Source organism: Brassica oleracea, chromosome C4 (assembly GCF_000695525.1).
Source record: "Brassica oleracea var. oleracea cultivar TO1000 chromosome C4, BOL, whole genome shotgun sequence".
Taxonomy (NCBI): Eukaryota; Viridiplantae; Streptophyta; class Magnoliopsida; order Brassicales; family Brassicaceae; genus Brassica; species Brassica oleracea.
The window spans coordinates 45,463,527-45,482,820 of NC_027751.1; the positions used below are offsets into that span (position 1 = coordinate 45,463,527).

At 34.2% G+C, this 19,294-nt stretch overlaps 2 protein-coding genes across 2 annotated transcripts; one reads left to right on the forward strand and one right to left on the reverse strand.

The window, feature by feature from the left end:
- Positions 1 to 1,544: 1,544 nt before the first annotated feature.
- Positions 1,545 to 7,734, forward strand: LOC106337551 (ABC transporter G family member 31). The gene is made up of 20 exons (XM_013776659.1): positions 1,545 to 1,989; positions 2,073 to 2,193; positions 2,276 to 2,364; positions 2,438 to 2,522; positions 2,664 to 2,826; positions 2,901 to 2,977; positions 3,064 to 3,208; positions 3,280 to 3,581; positions 3,698 to 3,979; positions 4,070 to 4,386; positions 4,469 to 4,629; positions 4,699 to 4,802; positions 4,889 to 5,045; positions 5,143 to 5,312; positions 5,387 to 5,719; positions 5,808 to 6,098; positions 6,187 to 6,270; positions 6,348 to 6,481; positions 6,554 to 7,208; positions 7,294 to 7,734. Exons 1-20 carry the CDS (start codon positions 1,637 to 1,639, stop codon positions 7,558 to 7,560), a joined length of 4,290 nt encoding a protein of 1,429 aa, XP_013632113.1. The 5' UTR covers positions 1,545 to 1,636; the 3' UTR covers positions 7,561 to 7,734.
- Positions 7,735 to 9,310: 1,576 nt separating this feature from the next.
- LOC106336554 (omega-3 fatty acid desaturase, endoplasmic reticulum-like) lies at positions 9,311 to 13,079 on the reverse strand. The gene is made up of 8 exons (XM_013775402.1): positions 12,692 to 13,079; positions 12,008 to 12,097; positions 10,909 to 10,975; positions 10,416 to 10,508; positions 10,122 to 10,307; positions 9,964 to 10,044; positions 9,741 to 9,878; positions 9,311 to 9,647 (listed from the first exon to the last, which is right to left on the reverse strand). Exons 1-8 carry the CDS (start codon positions 12,979 to 12,981, stop codon positions 9,450 to 9,452), a joined length of 1,143 nt encoding a protein of 380 aa, XP_013630856.1. The 5' UTR covers positions 12,982 to 13,079; the 3' UTR covers positions 9,311 to 9,449.
- Positions 13,080 to 19,294: the final 6,215 nt, after the last annotated feature.

A 19,294-nucleotide genomic window follows, 5' to 3' on the forward strand; every position in this document is an offset into this window, starting at 1 on the left:
TTTGTAGTCTTGTTTCATATTTAGTTTAACTGTTAAATTTTAGTAAATCTAGGATTACACTTTTATAAAAATAATTCTATTTATATTAAACTGTATTTAATGGTTATTTATTTATCTCTTATTTTTTAGTTTTAAATATATCTTTATTAAAATAGATAAATTCTAATAAATTTTGAATTTTTTTGTTGGTTTTAGTTATAATATGTTAGACTGGTAAAAATCAATATTAACCTAATGTACCGATAAATTTAAATAAAATGAATCATTTAACTATCAACAAAATATTTATTTGTTTAGTATTGCTTTATTTTGTATTTGTTAATGTACACTTACGATTAATTTTGATTATATATATAAATATGATATATAAGTTGATGTAAGAAATACTTGTACTTATGTTTAGTTTTTTTTTTTTTACTAATTTGATATATATATATATATATATATGTATATTATTTTAATGGTGATATATAAGTTATTAGTTATTAATATTTTTCAAAAGTTTTGGTAATTAGTAAAACTTTTGAAATATAAATAAATTTTAAGATAAGAATTTAAATTAAAGTAATATACATATATATGTATATATATATATCAAATTTTAAATTATTATTTTAAAGTTTTTGGTTTAAATTTCCACCGTTTAATTTTAAGTCTTAATAACAGTTAAAACCCATTAATGGAAAGTATTTTCACCGCCTTTGAGATCTTTTCCTCAGTATTAATTTCCCTAAACGAAGAAATTCCAAAACTAAAAACATAATACAAATTCATTGCATGCTTTAATTATCAGAAAACAAATAAAAATCACAATTTACGTTCCAAACAAAAAAGAACTTCTAGAAGGAAAAACGTATAAACACGTGTCTATACAGAGTGAGAACAGGACAAACAAAGCTGGACAGGGTTTCAAGAGGACGATTAACCCGGGATTCTTAAGATGAGATTCTTAGAACATCCGTAACAACAATCTTTAAAGAGGAGTCCTTAGAAAAAAATAATTAAATAATCAATAGATCCCACCAAAATCTAAGGATTCAATCCTTAAAATCTTTAAATAAAGACTCTTTCTTAGTGAATCCTTGCACTATTTATGACCCCTACGCCATGTGGCAGTCCGCGATCGGTTAGTATTTCTTTTTTTATCTAAAAAAGAAAAAATAAATAATAATTAAAAAATTAAAAAACATTTTTTCTAAAGAACGGGGTATCATCATTGGAAATGCTTTTAGCAGAAATTAAGAATTGTTTCTTAACTTTTAACTAAAAAAGCTAAAAACTGGTTCTTAAATAAGAATTTTAAGAACCGATTTTTAGCTTTTTTAGTTAAAAGTTAAGAAACAGTTTCTTAACTTTCGCTAAGAACCCCACTCTAAAAACCCCGGATTAATCATGGTCTAAGTACCGTATAACTCCTTTTATACCCTCGACTACGAACACAAAACAGTTTTAAAAGTAAGGGTAATATTGTCATTTAGTTAGCCTTCAAATATTGTTGCCCCCGGGGATCATGGACGCTTTGTATTCAGCTTACACATATTTATCTAACTGAATCACTCAAGAAAATAAATCACACAAACGTTTTTTACGGAGAGAAACAAACCCCTCTCTCTCTCTCAGATCGGAGAAAAGAGCCATGGCGGCTGCGTGGAACGGGAGTGAGTATTTCGACATCGACGTTGAGACAGGTAGACAATCGTTCGCGCGGCCGTCGAACGCCGAGACAGTTGAACAGGACGAAGAAGATCTGAGATGGGCCGCCGTAGGAAGGTTACCGTCGCAGAGACAAGGGAGCCATCTGGCGGTTCTGCGTCGGTCGCAAACGTCGCAGGCGCAGACTTCTGGTTACGCAGACGGGAACGTCGTGCAGACCATTGACGTTAGGAAGCTTGATCGTTCTGATCGTGAGATGGTTGTTCGTCAAGCTCTTGCCACTAGCGATCAGGATAATTACAAGCTCCTCTCTGCCATTAAAGAACGTCTCGATAGGTTTGTTTCTATTTTTAGGTTTTATTTTAATTTTTGATATTCGATGGATCTTTGATATAATCTTGGTGTTGTTTTATTTGTAGAGTTGGAATGGAAGTTCCCAAGATTGAAGTCCGATTTGAGCATTTGAATGTTGAAGCTGAGGTTCAAGCTGGTACAAGAGCTTTACCTACTTTGGTTAACGTATCTCGTGATTTCATTGAGGTTTGTCTTTCTTTTTTTTGACTATCTTGTTCCACACGTAACCTTTTGTTTCTAATATTGTATCTCTTTGTTTTTTCTGTAGCGTCTCTTAAGCAGCTTGAGGATAATGAAGACTAGAAAACACAAGCTAACTATCTTGAAAGATATCAGTGGGATTATCAAACCAGGAAGGTGAATGAAATACAATGTTTAGATTACTATTACTATGTCACAATAAACACTAACAGTGTTGCTATTCTTGAAGGATGACTTTGCTATTAGGACCACCCGGTTCGGGGAAGTCGACTTTACTTCTTGCTCTTGCAGGGAAGCTTGATAAAAGTTTGAAGGTCAGTTAATTAACCCGTGAAATTATCTACTATGCTCGTATATATCACATGTTTGATATCTCTTTTGTTTGTTTGTTATTCACATGAGCCTTGAGATTTATCTTTTTATTTGTTATAAAGTTATTTTTTTTGTTTTTACAGAATTCAGGTAACATCACTTACAATGGAGAGAATCTTGATGAGTTCCATGTAAAAAGGACTTCAGCATATATTAGTCAAACAGATAATCACATTGCTGAACTCACTGTTCGTGAAACACTTGATTTTGCTGCGAGATGTCAGGGTGCAAGCGAAGGATTTGCAGGTTAGTATTTACCACTTTACTATATTTACTTATTAAAGTGAAGTGTCCTCAAGTGTTTCTTGTTTACATTATAGGTTACATGAAAGATCTAACCCGATTAGAGAAAGAGAGGGGTATACATCCCTCTTCTGAAATTGATGCTTTCATGAAGGTCAGCATCATATAACTCCTTTAACTTTCTTTGATTAGTTTATGATTTATAAGCCACAACCACCAACTCTTTTTTATTTGTTACAGGCTGCTTCTGTCAGTGGTAGTAAGCATAGTGTTTCCACGGATTATGTGCTTAGAGTGCTTGGTCTTGATGTATGTTCAGATACAATGGTTGGTAATGATATGATGAGAGGTGTTTCAGGAGGTCAAAGGAAAAGAGTGACAACAGGTCTCTTTCACTCTCTTTAAACTTATCTATTCTCACTTATCCATTAGTCTAACTTACAAACCTTGATGCAGGGGAGATGACTGTTGGTCCAAGAAAGACTTTGTTTATGGATGAAATATCTACTGGTCTTGATAGCTCAACAACTTTCCAGATTGTGAAATGTGTCAGAAACTTTGTCCATCTAATGGATGGAACGGTTCTCATGGCACTTCTTCAGCCTGCACCGGAAACATTTAATCTCTTTGACGATTTGATCCTCCTATCAGAAGGTTACATGGTTTATCAAGGTCCTCGTCAAGATGTGGTTGGATTTTTCGAGTCTCTAGGATTCCGTCTCCCACCACGTAAAGGTGTTGCAGATTTTCTCCAAGAGGTATAATACATCCCAACTCTTTCTAAATATATTCTTGTGTTTTATAATATATTTTTTTTGTCACATGGTAGCCAAAAAATATATTCTTATGTTTTATAATGTTGTTATGCATGCAGGTGACGTCCAAAAAGGATCAAGCTCAGTACTGGGCAGATCCTTCTAAGCCTTATCAATTCATTCCTGTCTCGGACATAGCAGCTGCGTTCCGCAACTCGAATTACGGGTATGCAGCAGATTCAAAGCTTGCAACACCATTTAATAAGTCATCTGCGGATCCTTCAGCTTTGTGCCGAACACAGTTTGCCATATCAGGATGGGAGAACCTTAAAGTTTGCTTCGAACGAGAGATACTATTGATCAACCGGCACAGGTTTCTTTACACTTTCAGGACATGTCAGGTAATAATAATAATAATAATAAGTCTACCAATTATCATTACATCGTTGTATAGCTTCTATGTTTCTGACATGGAAACATATTCCATGAAGGTTGCATTTGTGGGATTTGTGACAGCCACGGTGTTTTTGAGAACTAGATTACACCCAACAAACGAAGCATATGGAAACGAGTATCTGTCTTGTCTTTTCTTTGGCCTAGTACACATGATGTTCAATGGTTTCTCTGAACTGCCTCTCATGATATCGCGTCTCCCAGTTTTCTACAAGCAAAGGGATAACTCGTTTCATCCAGCTTGGTCCTGGTCTATTGCTAGCTGGATCTTGCGTGTGCCTTACTCTATCCTTGAAGCTGTTGTCTGGACTTGTGTGGTATACTATAGTGTGGGACTTGCTCCCTCAGCAGGCAGGTTGGTCATTTTTCTAGACATCCTTCTTTTTATTTTATGGTTTCAATGTCAGAAAATAAAAAAAAACTTTTTGTTCTTTTAGGTTTTTCCGATACATGTTACTCCTCTTCTCGGTGCATCAAATGGCTCTAGGTTTGTTTCGTATGCTGGCTTCTGTAGCAAGGGACATGGTCATTGCTAATACATTCGGATCTGCATCAATCTTGGCAGTGTTCTTGCTTGGAGGATTCGTTATTCCAAAAGGTTGGTTATTACTACTTTACTTCATACATAATAAAATTGTTATACTAAAACCCTAGCATCCTTTGACAGATGATATTAAACCCTGGTGGACTTGGGGTTTTTGGATATCACCTTTATCATATGGGCAACGTGCCATTGCGGTCAATGAATTCACAGCCACGAGGTGGATGGAGGTGTGTTCAATAATCTCATATCTAAGTTAATAATATTTGAGTATATACAATGCTTATCTATAGACTTTTTCTTGCACATCAAGCAGCCATCATCTATATCGAATACTACAATTGGATTCAACTTTCTCAAGCTACGAAGTTTCCCCACAAATGACAACTGGTATTGGATTGGAGTTGGTGTACTCATTTGTTATGCACTTCTCTTCAACAACATTGTTACTCTCGCCTTGGCTTACCTTAACCGTGAGAGTCTTTCTATTATTATCTAATGATCCTTTCTTGTATATATATCACTGTAGCAATATTGTGAAGCTTTTTGTCTTTTTTCTTACTCTTGCAGCTCTAAAAAAGGCTCGAGCAGTTGTTTTAGAAGATCTCAATGAAGAAACCCAAACTGCTTCTGTATCAAATGCAAGACAAGGAAGAAATGAGAAGAAAGGAATGATTCTTCCGTTCAAACCATTAACAATGACTTTCCACAATGTTAACTATTATGTTGACATGCCAAAAGTAAGATTCACTTTCATTGTATGTATTAGTCCTATATGGTTACAAAATTTAAGATTATATTTTTGAAATGTCAGGAAATGCGTTCTCAAGGTGTACCAGAGACAAGACTACAACTGTTATCAAACGTGAGTGGAGTCTTCTCCCCTGGCGTTCTTACAGCTTTAGTTGGATCAAGTGGTGCCGGAAAAACTACATTGATGGATGTTCTTGCGGGTCGAAAGACCGGTGGATATACCGAGGGAGATATCAGAATCTCTGGTTACCAAAAAGAACAACAAACATTCGCTAGAATCTCTGGATATGTTGAGCAAAATGATATACATTCTCCCCAAGTCACTGTTGAAGAGTCCCTTTGGTTCTCTGCTAGGCTTCGTCTTCCTAAAGAGATCAGCAAAGAAAAGAAAAAGGTAAGCATGAATGAGACTTTACATAGTTGCTTGTATCCCAAGTAAACTGTTATTTAAATACTAATGATATGTTTTTGAGTTTTGTTAGGAATTTGTGGAAGAAGTTATGAGACTAGTGGAGCTTGATAGTCTGAGATATGCGTTAGTAGGTTTACCTGGTACAACAGGACTGTCAACAGAACAGAGGAAACGTTTAACAATTGCTGTTGAGTTAGTGGCGAATCCATCGATAATTTTCATGGATGAACCAACATCTGGTCTTGATGCAAGAGCAGCTGCAATTGTTATGAGAACGGTTAGGAACACTGTTGACACTGGTAGAACAGTGGTTTGCACCATTCATCAACCCAGCATTGATATTTTTGAGGCTTTTGACGAGGTTTGCCCTAAGTTTTCTTGGGATACAAGTATTATTATCAATTGGTGATCTTAACTTGTGTTCTTTTTGCTTAATCTTGAAAATACAGCTGCTTCTGATGAAACGAGGAGGACAGGTTATATATGGTGGGAAGTTAGGTGAACACTCCCAGGTTATGGTAGACTACTTTCAGGTACTTGTTTTGCCCTTCTCTACTTAGTTGCTTGTCACCCAAGAAACTGTTATTTCAAAACCCTAAATCTTCTACAGGGTATTAATGGAGTCCCTGGAATCTCAAGTGGCTACAACCCAGCAACATGGATGCTTGAAGTAACTACACCTGCTTTGGAGGAGAAATATAGCATGGACTTCGCTGATTTATACAAAAAATCTGAACAGTTTAGGTAACTATCACAACTCATTTTTCAATCTCTTTTATTAATCAATATAATAAATTGATCTCTAACCCTAAACAGAGAAGTGGAGGCAAACATCAAGCAACTCAGTGTTCCACCAGAAGGCTCAGAGCCAATAAAATTCGATTCAATATACTCACAAAACCAACTCTCTCAGTTTCTACTCTGCCTCTGGAAACAGAACCTCGTCTACTGGAGAAGTCCAGAATACAATCTTGTGAGATTGATCTTCACAACGGTCGCCGCCATTATACTCGGCACGGTCTTCTGGGACATTGGTTCCAAGAGAACTTCCACACAAGATTTGGTCACTATAATGGGAGCACTTTACTCGGCTTGCTTGTTTCTTGGAGTTAGTAATGCTTCATCAGTACAACCGATCGTTTCGATCGAAAGAACGGTTTTCTATAGAGAGAAAGCGGCGGGAATGTATGGTCCAATCCCATATGCAGCAGCTCAAGGGCTTGTGGAGATACCTTACATTCTCACCCAAACCATTCTCTATGGTGTCATCACATACTTCACCATTGGTTTTGAAAGAACGTTGAGTAAGTTTGTTCTCTACTTGGTGTTCATGTTCCTCACTTTCACCTACTTCACCTTCTACGGCATGATGGCGGTTGGTCTCACCCCGAATCAGCACTTAGCCGCTGTTATCTCCTCAGCGTTTTACTCTCTCTGGAATCTCCTATCTGGTTTCCTCGTCCAAAAACCTGTTAGTATTCAACTATATCAAGTGAAAATGTAGTTAAGATGGAGATATGACTAATCAGTTGTGTATAATGTTGTTGTTGTTTCAGTTGATTCCAGTGTGGTGGATATGGTTCTATTACATATGTCCAGTGGCGTGGACACTTCAAGGAGTGATCCTTTCACAGCTTGGTGACGTGGAGAGCATCATCAAGGAGCCAATGTTCCATGGCACGGTCAAGCAGTTTATTGAACAGTACTTTGGGTTCAAGCCAGACATGATAGGTGTATCTGCTGCTGTTCTTGTCGGATTTTGCGCTCTCTTCTTCTCTGGATTCGCACTTTCAGTCAAATTCCTCAATTTCCAGAGAAGATAGAAGACAAGAACAAAGGATATTGACTCTTTCTTATGTTAGCATCACTCACTTGACAGACTTTTCATATTTTTGGCTCTTTCTCTCATTCTAGTTAGGTTTCTTTTCTATTTTACCACAGATTTAGAGTTAGTTTGTTGACATTGACGAAAAATAAACCTAAAAATATATATAAAGAATCTGCTTTTCTCTGTTTAGGATATACTATTATGAGAAACGGCTAAAGAGAATCTTCTGTCATCTTACTTACACCACACGAAATTGTTTATATTCAAGTTTAACCGATATTCTAAACCTAGATACGCAATTTTATAATAAAGGAATGTAGATATGTTACTATACTCTATGATTCTTACATGAGTCTCCCTAATAACACTACGTTTATGCCTTGCTTTCTTTGTTTATCTCTGCTCTTAGAACAATTAGAACAAACAACCTTGATTTGTTGGGTCTCCTTTAGAGAGGGACGTCGTTGTTTTTTTTGGCTCAAGGAGACTTTTTTTTTTTTGAACTACCGGCTCAAGGAGACTTAACACAGCTAACAGAGTGTCTATGAATAGCAATGAGTGTGAAATGATGTCTTTGCAAATGGTAGCCTCAAGAGTACTAAAACTAACCCGGGGTTCTTAGAATGTGGTTCTTATCGGAAGTTAAGAAACTGTTTCTTAATTTCCACTAAGAACCCCATCCTACGAATCTCAAGTTAATCATGCTCTAAAAGCATCTTTAACCCTAAAAGCCCATTAGAGGTTTTTTTTTTTTTTTTTTTGTTTAATTTAAAAAAAAAAAAATTAAACTAACCAACTGCTGACCGCCACGTGTCAGTAGGGTCCGCAACTAGTACAAGACGGAAAGAAGGAAAGAGTGAGTTTTAGTTTTTTGTGGGGTTCACACCTCATAAGAACCTCTTAAAAATCCTCTAAGTGGTAGCCTCATTTGAGGATAGAATATGCTTTATTGGTGTTTCCACTTTGTTAATTTCTCTTGTGGAGGTTTTGAATATACAAGTGTCAGAGCTGTTACTCTTATTTTACTTTTAATTTATTTTATTATTTTGTTGTATTAAGCGACCAACCTATAAGAGTAAGATTATGATTTGGAGTCCCGACACTCGTTCTCTCTTGCATCAAATAAAACTAGGAATACAAATTTGAAAATACTGTTTTGAAAGAACCAAAATCTCTATTAAAATCCAACATAGGACGAATGAAAATTTTCTAAAATTATGTAGGAACAGTTTTACGAGCTACACTAATAGCAATATCTTTATTATTAACTGGTCAAATGATATACATACTAAAAGTTTGATTTGTAAATCAACACGCCTTGGGCTAGTGGTATTTGAGAGATAATTTCAATACAGTGAACCCGCAGTTCGATCTCTGTTGGCCATAAAATAATTTAACATTGTGCTTTTGAGGTCTACAGAATAGTCGGTTGAACTTATCGTCATACTGTGGTTAATTCAAAAAAAAATTCAATTTGTATTTAAAAAAAAAACTTAGGAAAATCAAAATCTTTTAAGATATATCGCAGACATGCGCATCAGAAAGGCTTTTATCTATTTGGGCCGTAAAGTATTGTCCATTACTTAAAAAGCGACAACTCCGTGACATTATTGTTGTGCTGGGACCCAAAAATGGCGTGCATTTTGTCGACTCTCAGTCGAACTTTTTCTTTTGTCCGTCCCACCAACAAAAAGTTTTTAAGACCTTTTTGATTGTAAGTTTGTAACTAAAAACATAGAGAAAACGAACAAAAACTTTTACGATTTGTAATGTAAATACATTTAATAAAAAAAAGTTTCACGAGTACATTTTTAACTTAAAAACAACCAGAAATAAGTAAAACCAAAGGAGTGTTTTATTCCTAAATAGAGCTAGGAAGAAAGGTTAATTGATTTTGGATTTGTCAGAAGCATAAACGTAGAGATCTGGATCTGTCTCGTAGAAGACAATATCACCAGTGTCACTGACGTAATGATCTTTCTTAATACTTGCCACCAAACTTTCCACTAAGTGGGTCGGTATTGCTCCTGACGTCTTTGGTTCTCTGTAGTATCTTCCCAACACATGTTTAGCTGCTTTCGTCTGTCGCATATCATTAATTAAGATCACTAATTTAGTAATTAATCACCCTTTAATTTAATCAAATGAAACTAGAGAGAGAGCGAGATCACTCACGGCATCGACCAAGTGATAGTGAGGGATTTGTGGGAAAAGATGATGGATCACGTGAGTTCCAATATCGTGATGAATGTTGTTGAAGATCCCGTAATCTCTATCAACAGTTGTTAATCCTCCACGTAAATAACTCCATTCCTATTATTGTACAAAAACATCAAAAATTCAGATTATCCAACTACTAATCATTATTGCTTCTTATAAATAATGTTGATCTACTTACCTTGCCTCTGTACCAAGGCAACTTATCATCGTGACCATGATGATGCAAGTACGTGACAGCGTCCAACCACATTACAAAGATCTGAAGTTTTTCCAAAACTTTATGTCAAAAACAAATTATATTAGCAATGATATAATAAAGAAATATATGAAACTTACAATGTAAGGAACACCATAGACTTTTAGAACTGTGACTGGACCAACGAGGAATGATAGATAAACAAGAGTGGCCAACACGATCGACCAGCAAGTAGTTGAAGTTGCAATAAGCTTTCTCTCGCTTGGGGCAAATAAACTACTGTATGGGTTATAATGTGACCCTTCTTTACCAGGACTTCTGTACCACTGTAGTCATCCCCAAACAAATTTAATTTATATTTAGTTAATACTCAAAATCTAAAAATTCAAAATTGTAATTATAATCAGGAAGAAAAATTAGGAATTAGGATTTACCAGATAGAGAGGGTAAGCGAGCATGGGGAGAGGGACAGTGTATCTGAGCATCCGTGTACTGTGGGACAAATTCTTGTATAATTTTTCTGGCAACTGGAATGCAAAATTAAGATTAAAATGTAAATTAATATTTAACAGTATGGTTATATATTCGAATTTATTCATTGCATGTGGTGTGTTTATAAGTTTTTCTTTTTATTAGTTCTACGTAAACTCCAAAACTGAAAAATACTAAGAAAAGTAAACGAATTTCGAGAAGAATCATTTTATGCCAATGGCTCGAATATAAGTGGTCCGTTGTTAAAGTTAACTACAGTACTATAAACAATTTAAATCAGTTGTTTACTACAGCTAAACGACAAATCTGACAAGTGGTCGTCCTAGCCTCAAACTGGAAAAAGGATTGATTAAAATAAATACATAGAATCCTAAGAAAATTAAAATGAAAGAATTTCAAAAAAAGAAAAAAAAATATGAGAGAGGGAAAGATTACCGGAACCCAAGACTCGTCGTTTTCAACATGGCCATGGTTCTGGTGGTGTGTCCGATGGCTTATTCTCCTGCAACCACCCCCAGATATAAAATAAACTATATCATTTTCGAAGCAGATGCTAAGACCATGTTTAACGGGGTTTTTAAGATGGGGTATTTATCAGAATATAAAACCCAACCCCAACATGAGTCCATGATTATCGCTAAAACTGTTTTTTGGGTTTCTTAATTTTTTTTTCTCCGATTAAAAAAAATAAATTAAATTAAAAAAGAAACCAATTGCGGACCACCACCAGTGGGGTCCGCAAACAGTACAAGAAAAAGACCAAAATCGATCCTTCTTTCGCGACTTTTGTAGCTGGTTTTTTGTTTTTTTTTGTGGGGCCCACACTATATCTTATTATTAATATTTTGTTAAGGACCCTTCTTAGAGCACTAAGAGCATGATTATTGAGAAGTTTTCAGGGTGGGGTTCTTAGCGGAATATAAGAACTCGTCTTTTGATTTTTAACTAAAAAAACTAAAAAACGGTTCTTAAATACGAGTTTTAAGAGCCGGTTCTTAGTTTTTTTAGTTAAAAGTTAAGAGATAGATTTTTATATTCCGGTAATAACCTCACTCTAGGAACTTCTCAATAATCATGATCTAAGAACCCCCATTGAACATGCTGACTCGTTTAACTAAGTTATTCATTTTTGAGCAACAAACAAATGTATCTAGGAAAATGATGCATGTTCGTAGACATTTCAAGCTGATGTATCCATTTAACAATAAAATAAGCCATTAAAACAAAAATATATAAATATTATTAAACTCACATATGAAGCTACATTAATTTATTCAAGGACATGTCATATGATAATAGCTAATTGGACCATAAATAGGCCCATAGCATTAAATAAAAGTTTGGTTCTTTTTTCTTCGATGCTAAAGATTTTGATGCTTTTAGTCACATGCATTATTTTACTATGGAAAATTAATATATTTTCAGTTATCAGATTGCAGTTTGCTACCATGCACCAAGAATGACAAGGAAAATGTAAGAAATACGAAAACAAGAATAAATTTGCATGAAAAAGATGTTTAAATAAATGACTTACCAACCATGGTATGGAACGAGAATGAAGGAATGAAGAATATGACCAACCGCAGTATTCAGAAGAGGAATGTCTGAGAAGCTCCCATGTCCACTGTATTATTCAAATTGAATTTTACATCATAAACATGTTTATCATTTATTGCACAATGTTAATTAAACTTTACTCAATTCAAACGTTTCAACAAGGTAACAAAAATAGAATATGACGTGTCACATGACTATATTTCGAAAGTAGATTGGAACAACACACAATAATTAAAAGAATCAATATACAGTAATTATATTGTTACTTTCAAACAATAAAATGTGTTTTATTGAAACTTTCAAACGTAGATCCATAAAATGCGGAACCAACAATAATTATAGGAAAGAAAAAGATGTTTAGTTAGGACTTATGAGTGTTACGATTTGATCAAAAAAAAAAAGTTAGGAGTGTTACGACTGAAAAAGAGAAGAATTAAAAATCTTAGATCCCCTTTTGCTTTTAAAATAGGCCAATTTGGGTGAACATAATAATTATTTTTTTTTAAAAAGTAAACCTGAAGAGAATCAAATCTTGAAGTCAGTGAAAATCTCATATCGAACGTGCGTTCAAGAAATCAAAGACGATGCAAAAAACGAAAAAAACATATAAACATATCAAAATTAAGAAGTTGAAGAAAAAATAAATTGAAAATTAAATTACCAGTCGTGGCCGAGTACGAAGATGGCCCAGAAAAGGGTTCCTTGGGCGGCCCAATAAAGAGGCCAGAAGAACCAGCTATCAAAATACACGGCGGCGACGGCCAGAGCCACGACGGCGAAAATGTCTCTCGCGACGTAGCTCATGGATCTCAAAGGACTCTTTACCCAACAATGCTTAGGAATCGCCGCCCTTATATCTCCGATCTTAAACGGTGGTTGTGCGCTCGGATCAAACCTTTCGTCCTTGGAATCTCCGTTCACATTGCTACGCTGGTCCATAGCGACAACCATCGCCGGAGAAAGAGAGAGCTTTGAGGGATGTTTCTCTCTCTCTAAAACTGTGTGGGCTCTGAGTGAAATGTGGTGGAGAGAGTTTGATGGACTTTGGGGTATGTGTGGTTTGTTTATATAAAGGGAGAAGATGTGTAGAGACACCAAACTGTTTTCTTTTTTTCTTAATTTAGGAAACTTTTTTATTCTTTGAAGAATAAAAATTGTATTTTTGCGGTAACTTGTGCGCAATGTATCTTTGTTACGTCGTTCATTTCGATGAAAACTAAGTTAGAGAAATGTGTTACAAAAAAAACAATGCTATAAAATTTACAGAAGATTTTAAAATTGCATTATCGAGTATAAGTAACCATGGTAATGGTATCAAAATTTACCAAGATTTTCTTCTTTTGTTTCTCTTTAGTTTTTCCTTAGAAGTAAGGATTGTGCACTGAAATGGTAGTCAACTTGTATGGTTTTTCATTTTCACTGATTGATATTTACAATTTAGCAAAAAAATACATGTAGTCGAAAATATTATGTTAGTCTTCGTACTCTATTTTGTTTCTGCTAAAATTTCCTGACTATGTATAAATCATAAAAAACGATCCATATGGATATCATGTAGATTGTAGACATGCCAACATTTATATAGATTTTTTTTTTTAAACGTATTAATTTGAGGGAAAATAGTTGCCACATCACTGTGATGTATTTGACTTAAGAAACAGACTTCCATCAGTTTTTATTTATTTTAGACGACTTAAATTGGCGGTTTATACTAGGCCTGGAACTTTTATCCGAGATCCGGATTCGATCCGTGATCCGATCCGGATCCGATCCGAAAATCCGGATATCCGGAGAGGCCGAATCCGGATCCGGATAGTAAAATGTTGGATCCGTCAAAGCCGAATCCGGATCCGGATATCTTGATTTTTTAGTCCGGATATCCGGATCCGTAAATTTTATTAATAACTATTTCAAAAATAGTAATATCTATATATAAAAACTAATTTTATTTAATATATTTTCATTTTTATAATAGTATATATAAATTTTATGTAAATTTTGTAATATTATACATAGAAATAATTAAAAACATTATATATTTTTTTATTTTTAAATTATTGTTAATATTTTATATATATTAATATTATTTTTTATTTATTTTAAGGATCCAAATCCGGATCCGGATATCCGCCGGATATTATAATTTTTAGAAGGATATCCGACACCCGGATATCCGCGAACCCCGGATCCGGATAAGGATAGTAAAATTATGGATCCGCCGGATAAGGATCCGGATCCGGATATCTTAAAATTGCCCGGATACCCGATCCGTCCCAGGCCTAGTTTATACAATGTAATTGTTATTTTCCCCAGTTTGTCATTAATTAGTTAATGGGAAAATCAGTTGGATTGATTGAACCGATTCACTTGATCCCGAAATAACAACACCAAAATAGAACCAATGTGTGGGGTAGGGTTTGAAAGAATTTCTTAAAAAATGGTACAATTTTTTTTGGACTAAAAACATGGTATAATTCCAACTATATTTTATCGGTTTAACTTTTGACATATAATTAACTTTGAATGGTGAATAAAGTCATAAACTAAGATCAAAACATTTATGGTGTTTTGATAATAAAAGACATTTATGGTTAGTCAATGAGAAATCATATTTTAGAAATGCAGGCAAGATGGCGTTTCCTTGCCAGCCTCGAGATTTCGGGGGCATAGACGATATTCGTAAAGATTTCATTAAAAAAAAATTTAAAAAAATTTGGAGATCTTTTTAAAAAATTTGGGAGCCTATATTTATGTAGTTTTTTTCAAAAAATTTAGGGGTCCTAAACGAATGTTTCATCCGGTTTTGCCCAGGAACAGCTCTGCTCTACCTCTTCTTCTCTCTTAAATTAATTTTCCAACACGTCTTTACGAGATAAGCATCAACTAATTGCTACAATTGTATACAGAATTTACTTAGCTGCTGCCTCCATTAACTACATTTCAGGTTATATGGTAGTGTATGTGCATTGATTATAAATACGCAGCTTCATTGCATATATTCAAACTTTTTGTTGGAATGATTTCCCCATCTTTAAGAATCGGGTAATGAAGACTGAGGATGTGAACCGTGGGTTTACTGTTTAATTTATTAACTATACTTATATCAGTTTTTTAATATTTAATTTTATATGAGAAATCGATTAATATTACTAAAACACAAAAATTGTTTTCTTGCGCTATTTTATGGTTTTTGTCACTGAATTTGAACATGATATTTTCTCTTTCATTAAAGGCAAATTACCCTGTTATGGTTTGAGCCAGAGACCAAATACTATATATTACGTCTATATATACTTAATCAAAATATGAGAAGATTATATGCACTCTACCTTTAAACGTGAGATCTCCAAAACTGTCATAAAAACGTGATCTCATTTCTTCTTCCAATAAACATATATCAATATTGTACATCCAATTCCTTCCTCCATAAAAACGTGAACACCTTTCTTCTTCCAATCGTAATATCAATGTTGTTCATCCAGTTCCTTCCTCCACAAGCTTTTTATCGGAAGAATCTGCAAGCGTGTTAAACAAACCACCATGGAAGATGTACCCCAGCTTCTGTGAGAGTTTTGGAGAAAGGAGATCTACATGCAATTTCTTCTAGCAATCTTTTTTAACGTAAAACATTTAATTTTCTCATATGTGATTCTATGATGCTTGATAATTAAAATACGATGGCCTTAATGAATAATCTTGATGATGTTTTTAGTAAGTCAACAGTTTAGCATATGAGATTAACTTTTTAAATATTCATTTATAAAATTTACTGCAGTTTGTATAATAACTAATTACATAACACCATATTCTTGGATCTAAAATCATCTCCAATATAAAATTCTATTTTTTCTTCTAAAATAGAATAATTCGATTGTATAGTTAGTTTACTCCAATCCTACTCATTTTTGGAGTGAAAGCAATGATGAACAAAAAAAATAAAAAAAAATCTATTTATTCTATTATAAGTGGAAAATATAATGTGGTTGAAGCATTTATTTACTCTAAACTCCTTTTTGAAATAAATTATGAGGTGGGATTGGAACTATTCTAATTGCTCAAATTCTTATGACTATATATCTAGGTAAGCCATGGAAAAGGAAAGGTACAAATGATGAGTGTGGGCGTATACATGAAGCCTGCACGTGAGAGTTGTAGCTACTCGACAAACGTATACTAATTTGTTGCGTACCATCTCCACTTCAGTGGCGGACGCAAGTGATGAGGAATGGGGTCATGTGCCCCCAACTAGTTTTTATTTTCTTTCGGTAATTACTTTTAATTTAAGAATTTTTTTATAATCCTACAATGAAATGTAATGAAATAAAATGTTGTGCCCCCATCTAAATATGATTCTGCATCCGCCACTGCTCCACTTCATATATATATTTATATATCTATGTGTGTTGAGCTGAGATATGAGAATAAAATTTGAGAATATACCTCAAAAATGCAAAGAGAAGTATGTGTTTGTTATTTAGCAGATGCACATGGTGGAGGACATCCTTCGATATCCTCGTGAATTCCGAAGGGCTAAGTTATTTTCTTTTAATTATACAGCTTTAACCGAGCTAATTAATTAATCGTTACATAATTTGAGCACTGTTTGAAGAAGGCAGCGTATATATACACATTAGTATAGTAATACAGTTATATAGGATCCAGTTTTCTTTGTTTGAAAACACTCATATGAATAATATATACTTTTAAAACACGACCTGTAACATTTTTTGACCCGGTTTATATGTATGTGATTCATATATTTCTCTAACTACGATCGAGTACGACTAAATGTGCTTATCAATTATCATACACGTCTCTACGTGTTCATCTATCTTTTATTATTTTTATCAACCATTCGTATTCGTGTACGTTGAAAGGAATCATTACGTAGATGCCCACGATGTTACCGAAGTTGGAGAATTATGTTATTTAGAAAACCCATTTTTAATTACGCTAATTACCAAAACTAATATGGGGTCGTAAGAATATGCTTTCGGTAGGCTTCGCGTTCTAAATTTACAAACTACAGCAGTCAACATATAAGAGGTTAAATGTATTAGACTGAATTTTTTTTAATGTGTGGTGTGGGGTTACAAAGAAATAAAAACGGGATTAGTGAAGCTTATTGGTTACTAATTTCGAAATAATCATGCATGGTAAAAAATCATATTATACATTGTTGTATCAGACCAAAAAAATGCTATCTCGGATTTTGAATATTTTACAGTCAAAATAAGTAGATTTAAAAGAATCTTGTATTACTGAAGTTGGAATTTAGAGATTATTTTGAAAATTAGATAGTTGAAAATTGATTAGATCGTTGTAGTGATGAGTTGACAAAAAATAAGGTGGTCTAAATATATGGAAATTTCGTCCTGAAGATAACAAAGGCCTTTGATCTTGCATCTAGTGCATTATTAATAGAAGAATATTCACAAGAATCTTGTGCTGTGTGACCATTTTTGTAGAACAATGGCCACAGGAAATGTTATGTTTCTTGTATCTAGAACAATAGTATCGGGAGGACTAATTGTCACCAAAACTGAAAAAATAACAGGTTAACTAAGTATCGATACAATTTTTTTTTTTTTTTTTTAGGTAACCGCGGGTTTCCGGCGACCGTGGTCAACCGACTATTCCCGCGAGGTCCACGGCACTCCACGTATTCTTGGGATTTAACCCTAGCCCGGATGGTCAGCGGGACTCGAACTGCAGGTACCGTATTGGGGGTTTTTCCCTCGAGTACCATTAGTCCAAGGCCGCTCGTTATAGATACATATTCACAGTCGAAATAATTAATAGAGGACAACTTGTCCATCAGTTGTTAATCTTGGTGGAAAAGGTTGCTTGTTAATTGTGTTAAATGCGAGTAGAGTATAAGCGGATTTACATGTAGGAAAATATAGGAAGAACATAAATATTGGATGAAAAATTGCATCACATTTTTACCAAAAAAAAAATTGCATCACATGCATATTATTCGCATGAGATGTTTAAAGAAAGGCCCACCGCACGCGAGTTTAATCTCCAATGGAAAGACTTACAGAAAGGTCAAAGTTCTTTATCAACAGACAACAGGATATGTGTGCGTAGATTGTAAAACACGTAGTTATCTATACTAAACTAATTCTTAAATTCGTTATGTATAGTTTTTTTGGCAGGAAAAAAACATAGAACCATAAAGAAGAAGAACGGTTGAAGATCACGATCTATTCATGAATACGTGTCCTCAGCTTTAAACCACTCACATGGACGGTTTAATATCTAACAAAGCATTGTTTTTCCAAAGATACTTTATTACTGTACTAGGCGGCAATCCAGCTGATAATTAGATGAAAACTAACACCATTTAAATAATTTAAAGTTAGGTTTGTACCAATAATAATGTCTAATTGGACGGCTTAGAGAAGAAAAAGATGGGACGTACGTGCACGTGCGGACCGACGAAACACGTTGTCCTCTGTTCACATAAGCAATGGCTCTCGGCTTTCTAAAAATATCTCTAACTATGCAGTGAATTACTTGACCTAAACCATGTCATTTCGTGCAATCCCAACAAATTCCTGGCTTCCTTTTTTTGTGGTTCATCAATCTTTTCTTAGGACAAAACGTTTTTTTTTGTTTATGTCAGTTAATAAATGATCAAGTCGAGTCTCGTTGACAACTAGATATCAACGCATATCTGGTAGATCACTATAAAACTCAAATTATGGGTGCATGTTTTGGATATTAAAGCAAATATGTTTAGGTTTGGAATATCAGGGTATATAAAAAGATATAGTTTTTGTTCTTACGGAAAAGAAACTCAAATTAATGAACATTAAATTTAGCAAAAAAAAAAAATTAATGAACATTAGGCTTGAAGTCATATAATCAAACGTGTAAATGACATTCTTTAGTAATGATTTTGTTTCCCGCAGTTTAAAAAGAAATCTCACTCATGACTAATGTCTACAAAAGTAGACAAAGGATTCTTAGTTGATTCTTTAGTAATGGTTGAATAGAGCTGAAAGCTAAAGTCATAGCATACATTTGGTCACTTTCATGAATTTACATATATAGATAAAAATATCAACTAGTTCAATAAGATATGATTGTTTTATCAAACAGAACATCATGAGTTGGAGTCTTGAAATCATTTTAACCTGTTTTGCTGAGAGCAAAAATATTGATTTAAATAACAATTGTGAGATAGGCAAATAATCTCACGTCTTACTTTTCACATATATAATACACATATAGTTCATATAGTGGGTTTGCGTTA

Excerpts from the sequence above, each read along its gene's own strand:
- LOC106337551 (XM_013776659.1), top strand. The coding sequence starts at position 1,637 with ATGGCGGCTGCGTGGAACGGGAGTGAGTATTTCGACATCGACGTTGAG. Across the intron at positions 3,209-3,279 it reads AAGGAAAAGAGTGACAACAG|GGGAGATGACTGTTGGTCCA; the intron begins GTCTCTTTCACT and ends ACCTTGATGCAG. Across the intron at positions 3,582-3,697 it reads TTGCAGATTTTCTCCAAGAG|GTGACGTCCAAAAAGGATCA; the intron begins GTATAATACATC and ends TTATGCATGCAG.
- LOC106336554 (XM_013775402.1), bottom strand. The coding sequence starts at position 12,981 with ATGGTTGTCGCTATGGACCAGCGTAGCAATGTGAACGGAGATTCCAAG. Across the intron at positions 10,976-12,007 it reads CTCGTTCCATACCATGGTTG|GAGAATAAGCCATCGGACAC; the intron begins GTAAGTCATTTA and ends GGGTGGTTGCAG. Across the intron at positions 10,308-10,415 it reads TCGCTTACCCTCTCTATCTG|TGGTACAGAAGTCCTGGTAA; the intron begins GTAAATCCTAAT and ends GGATGACTACAG.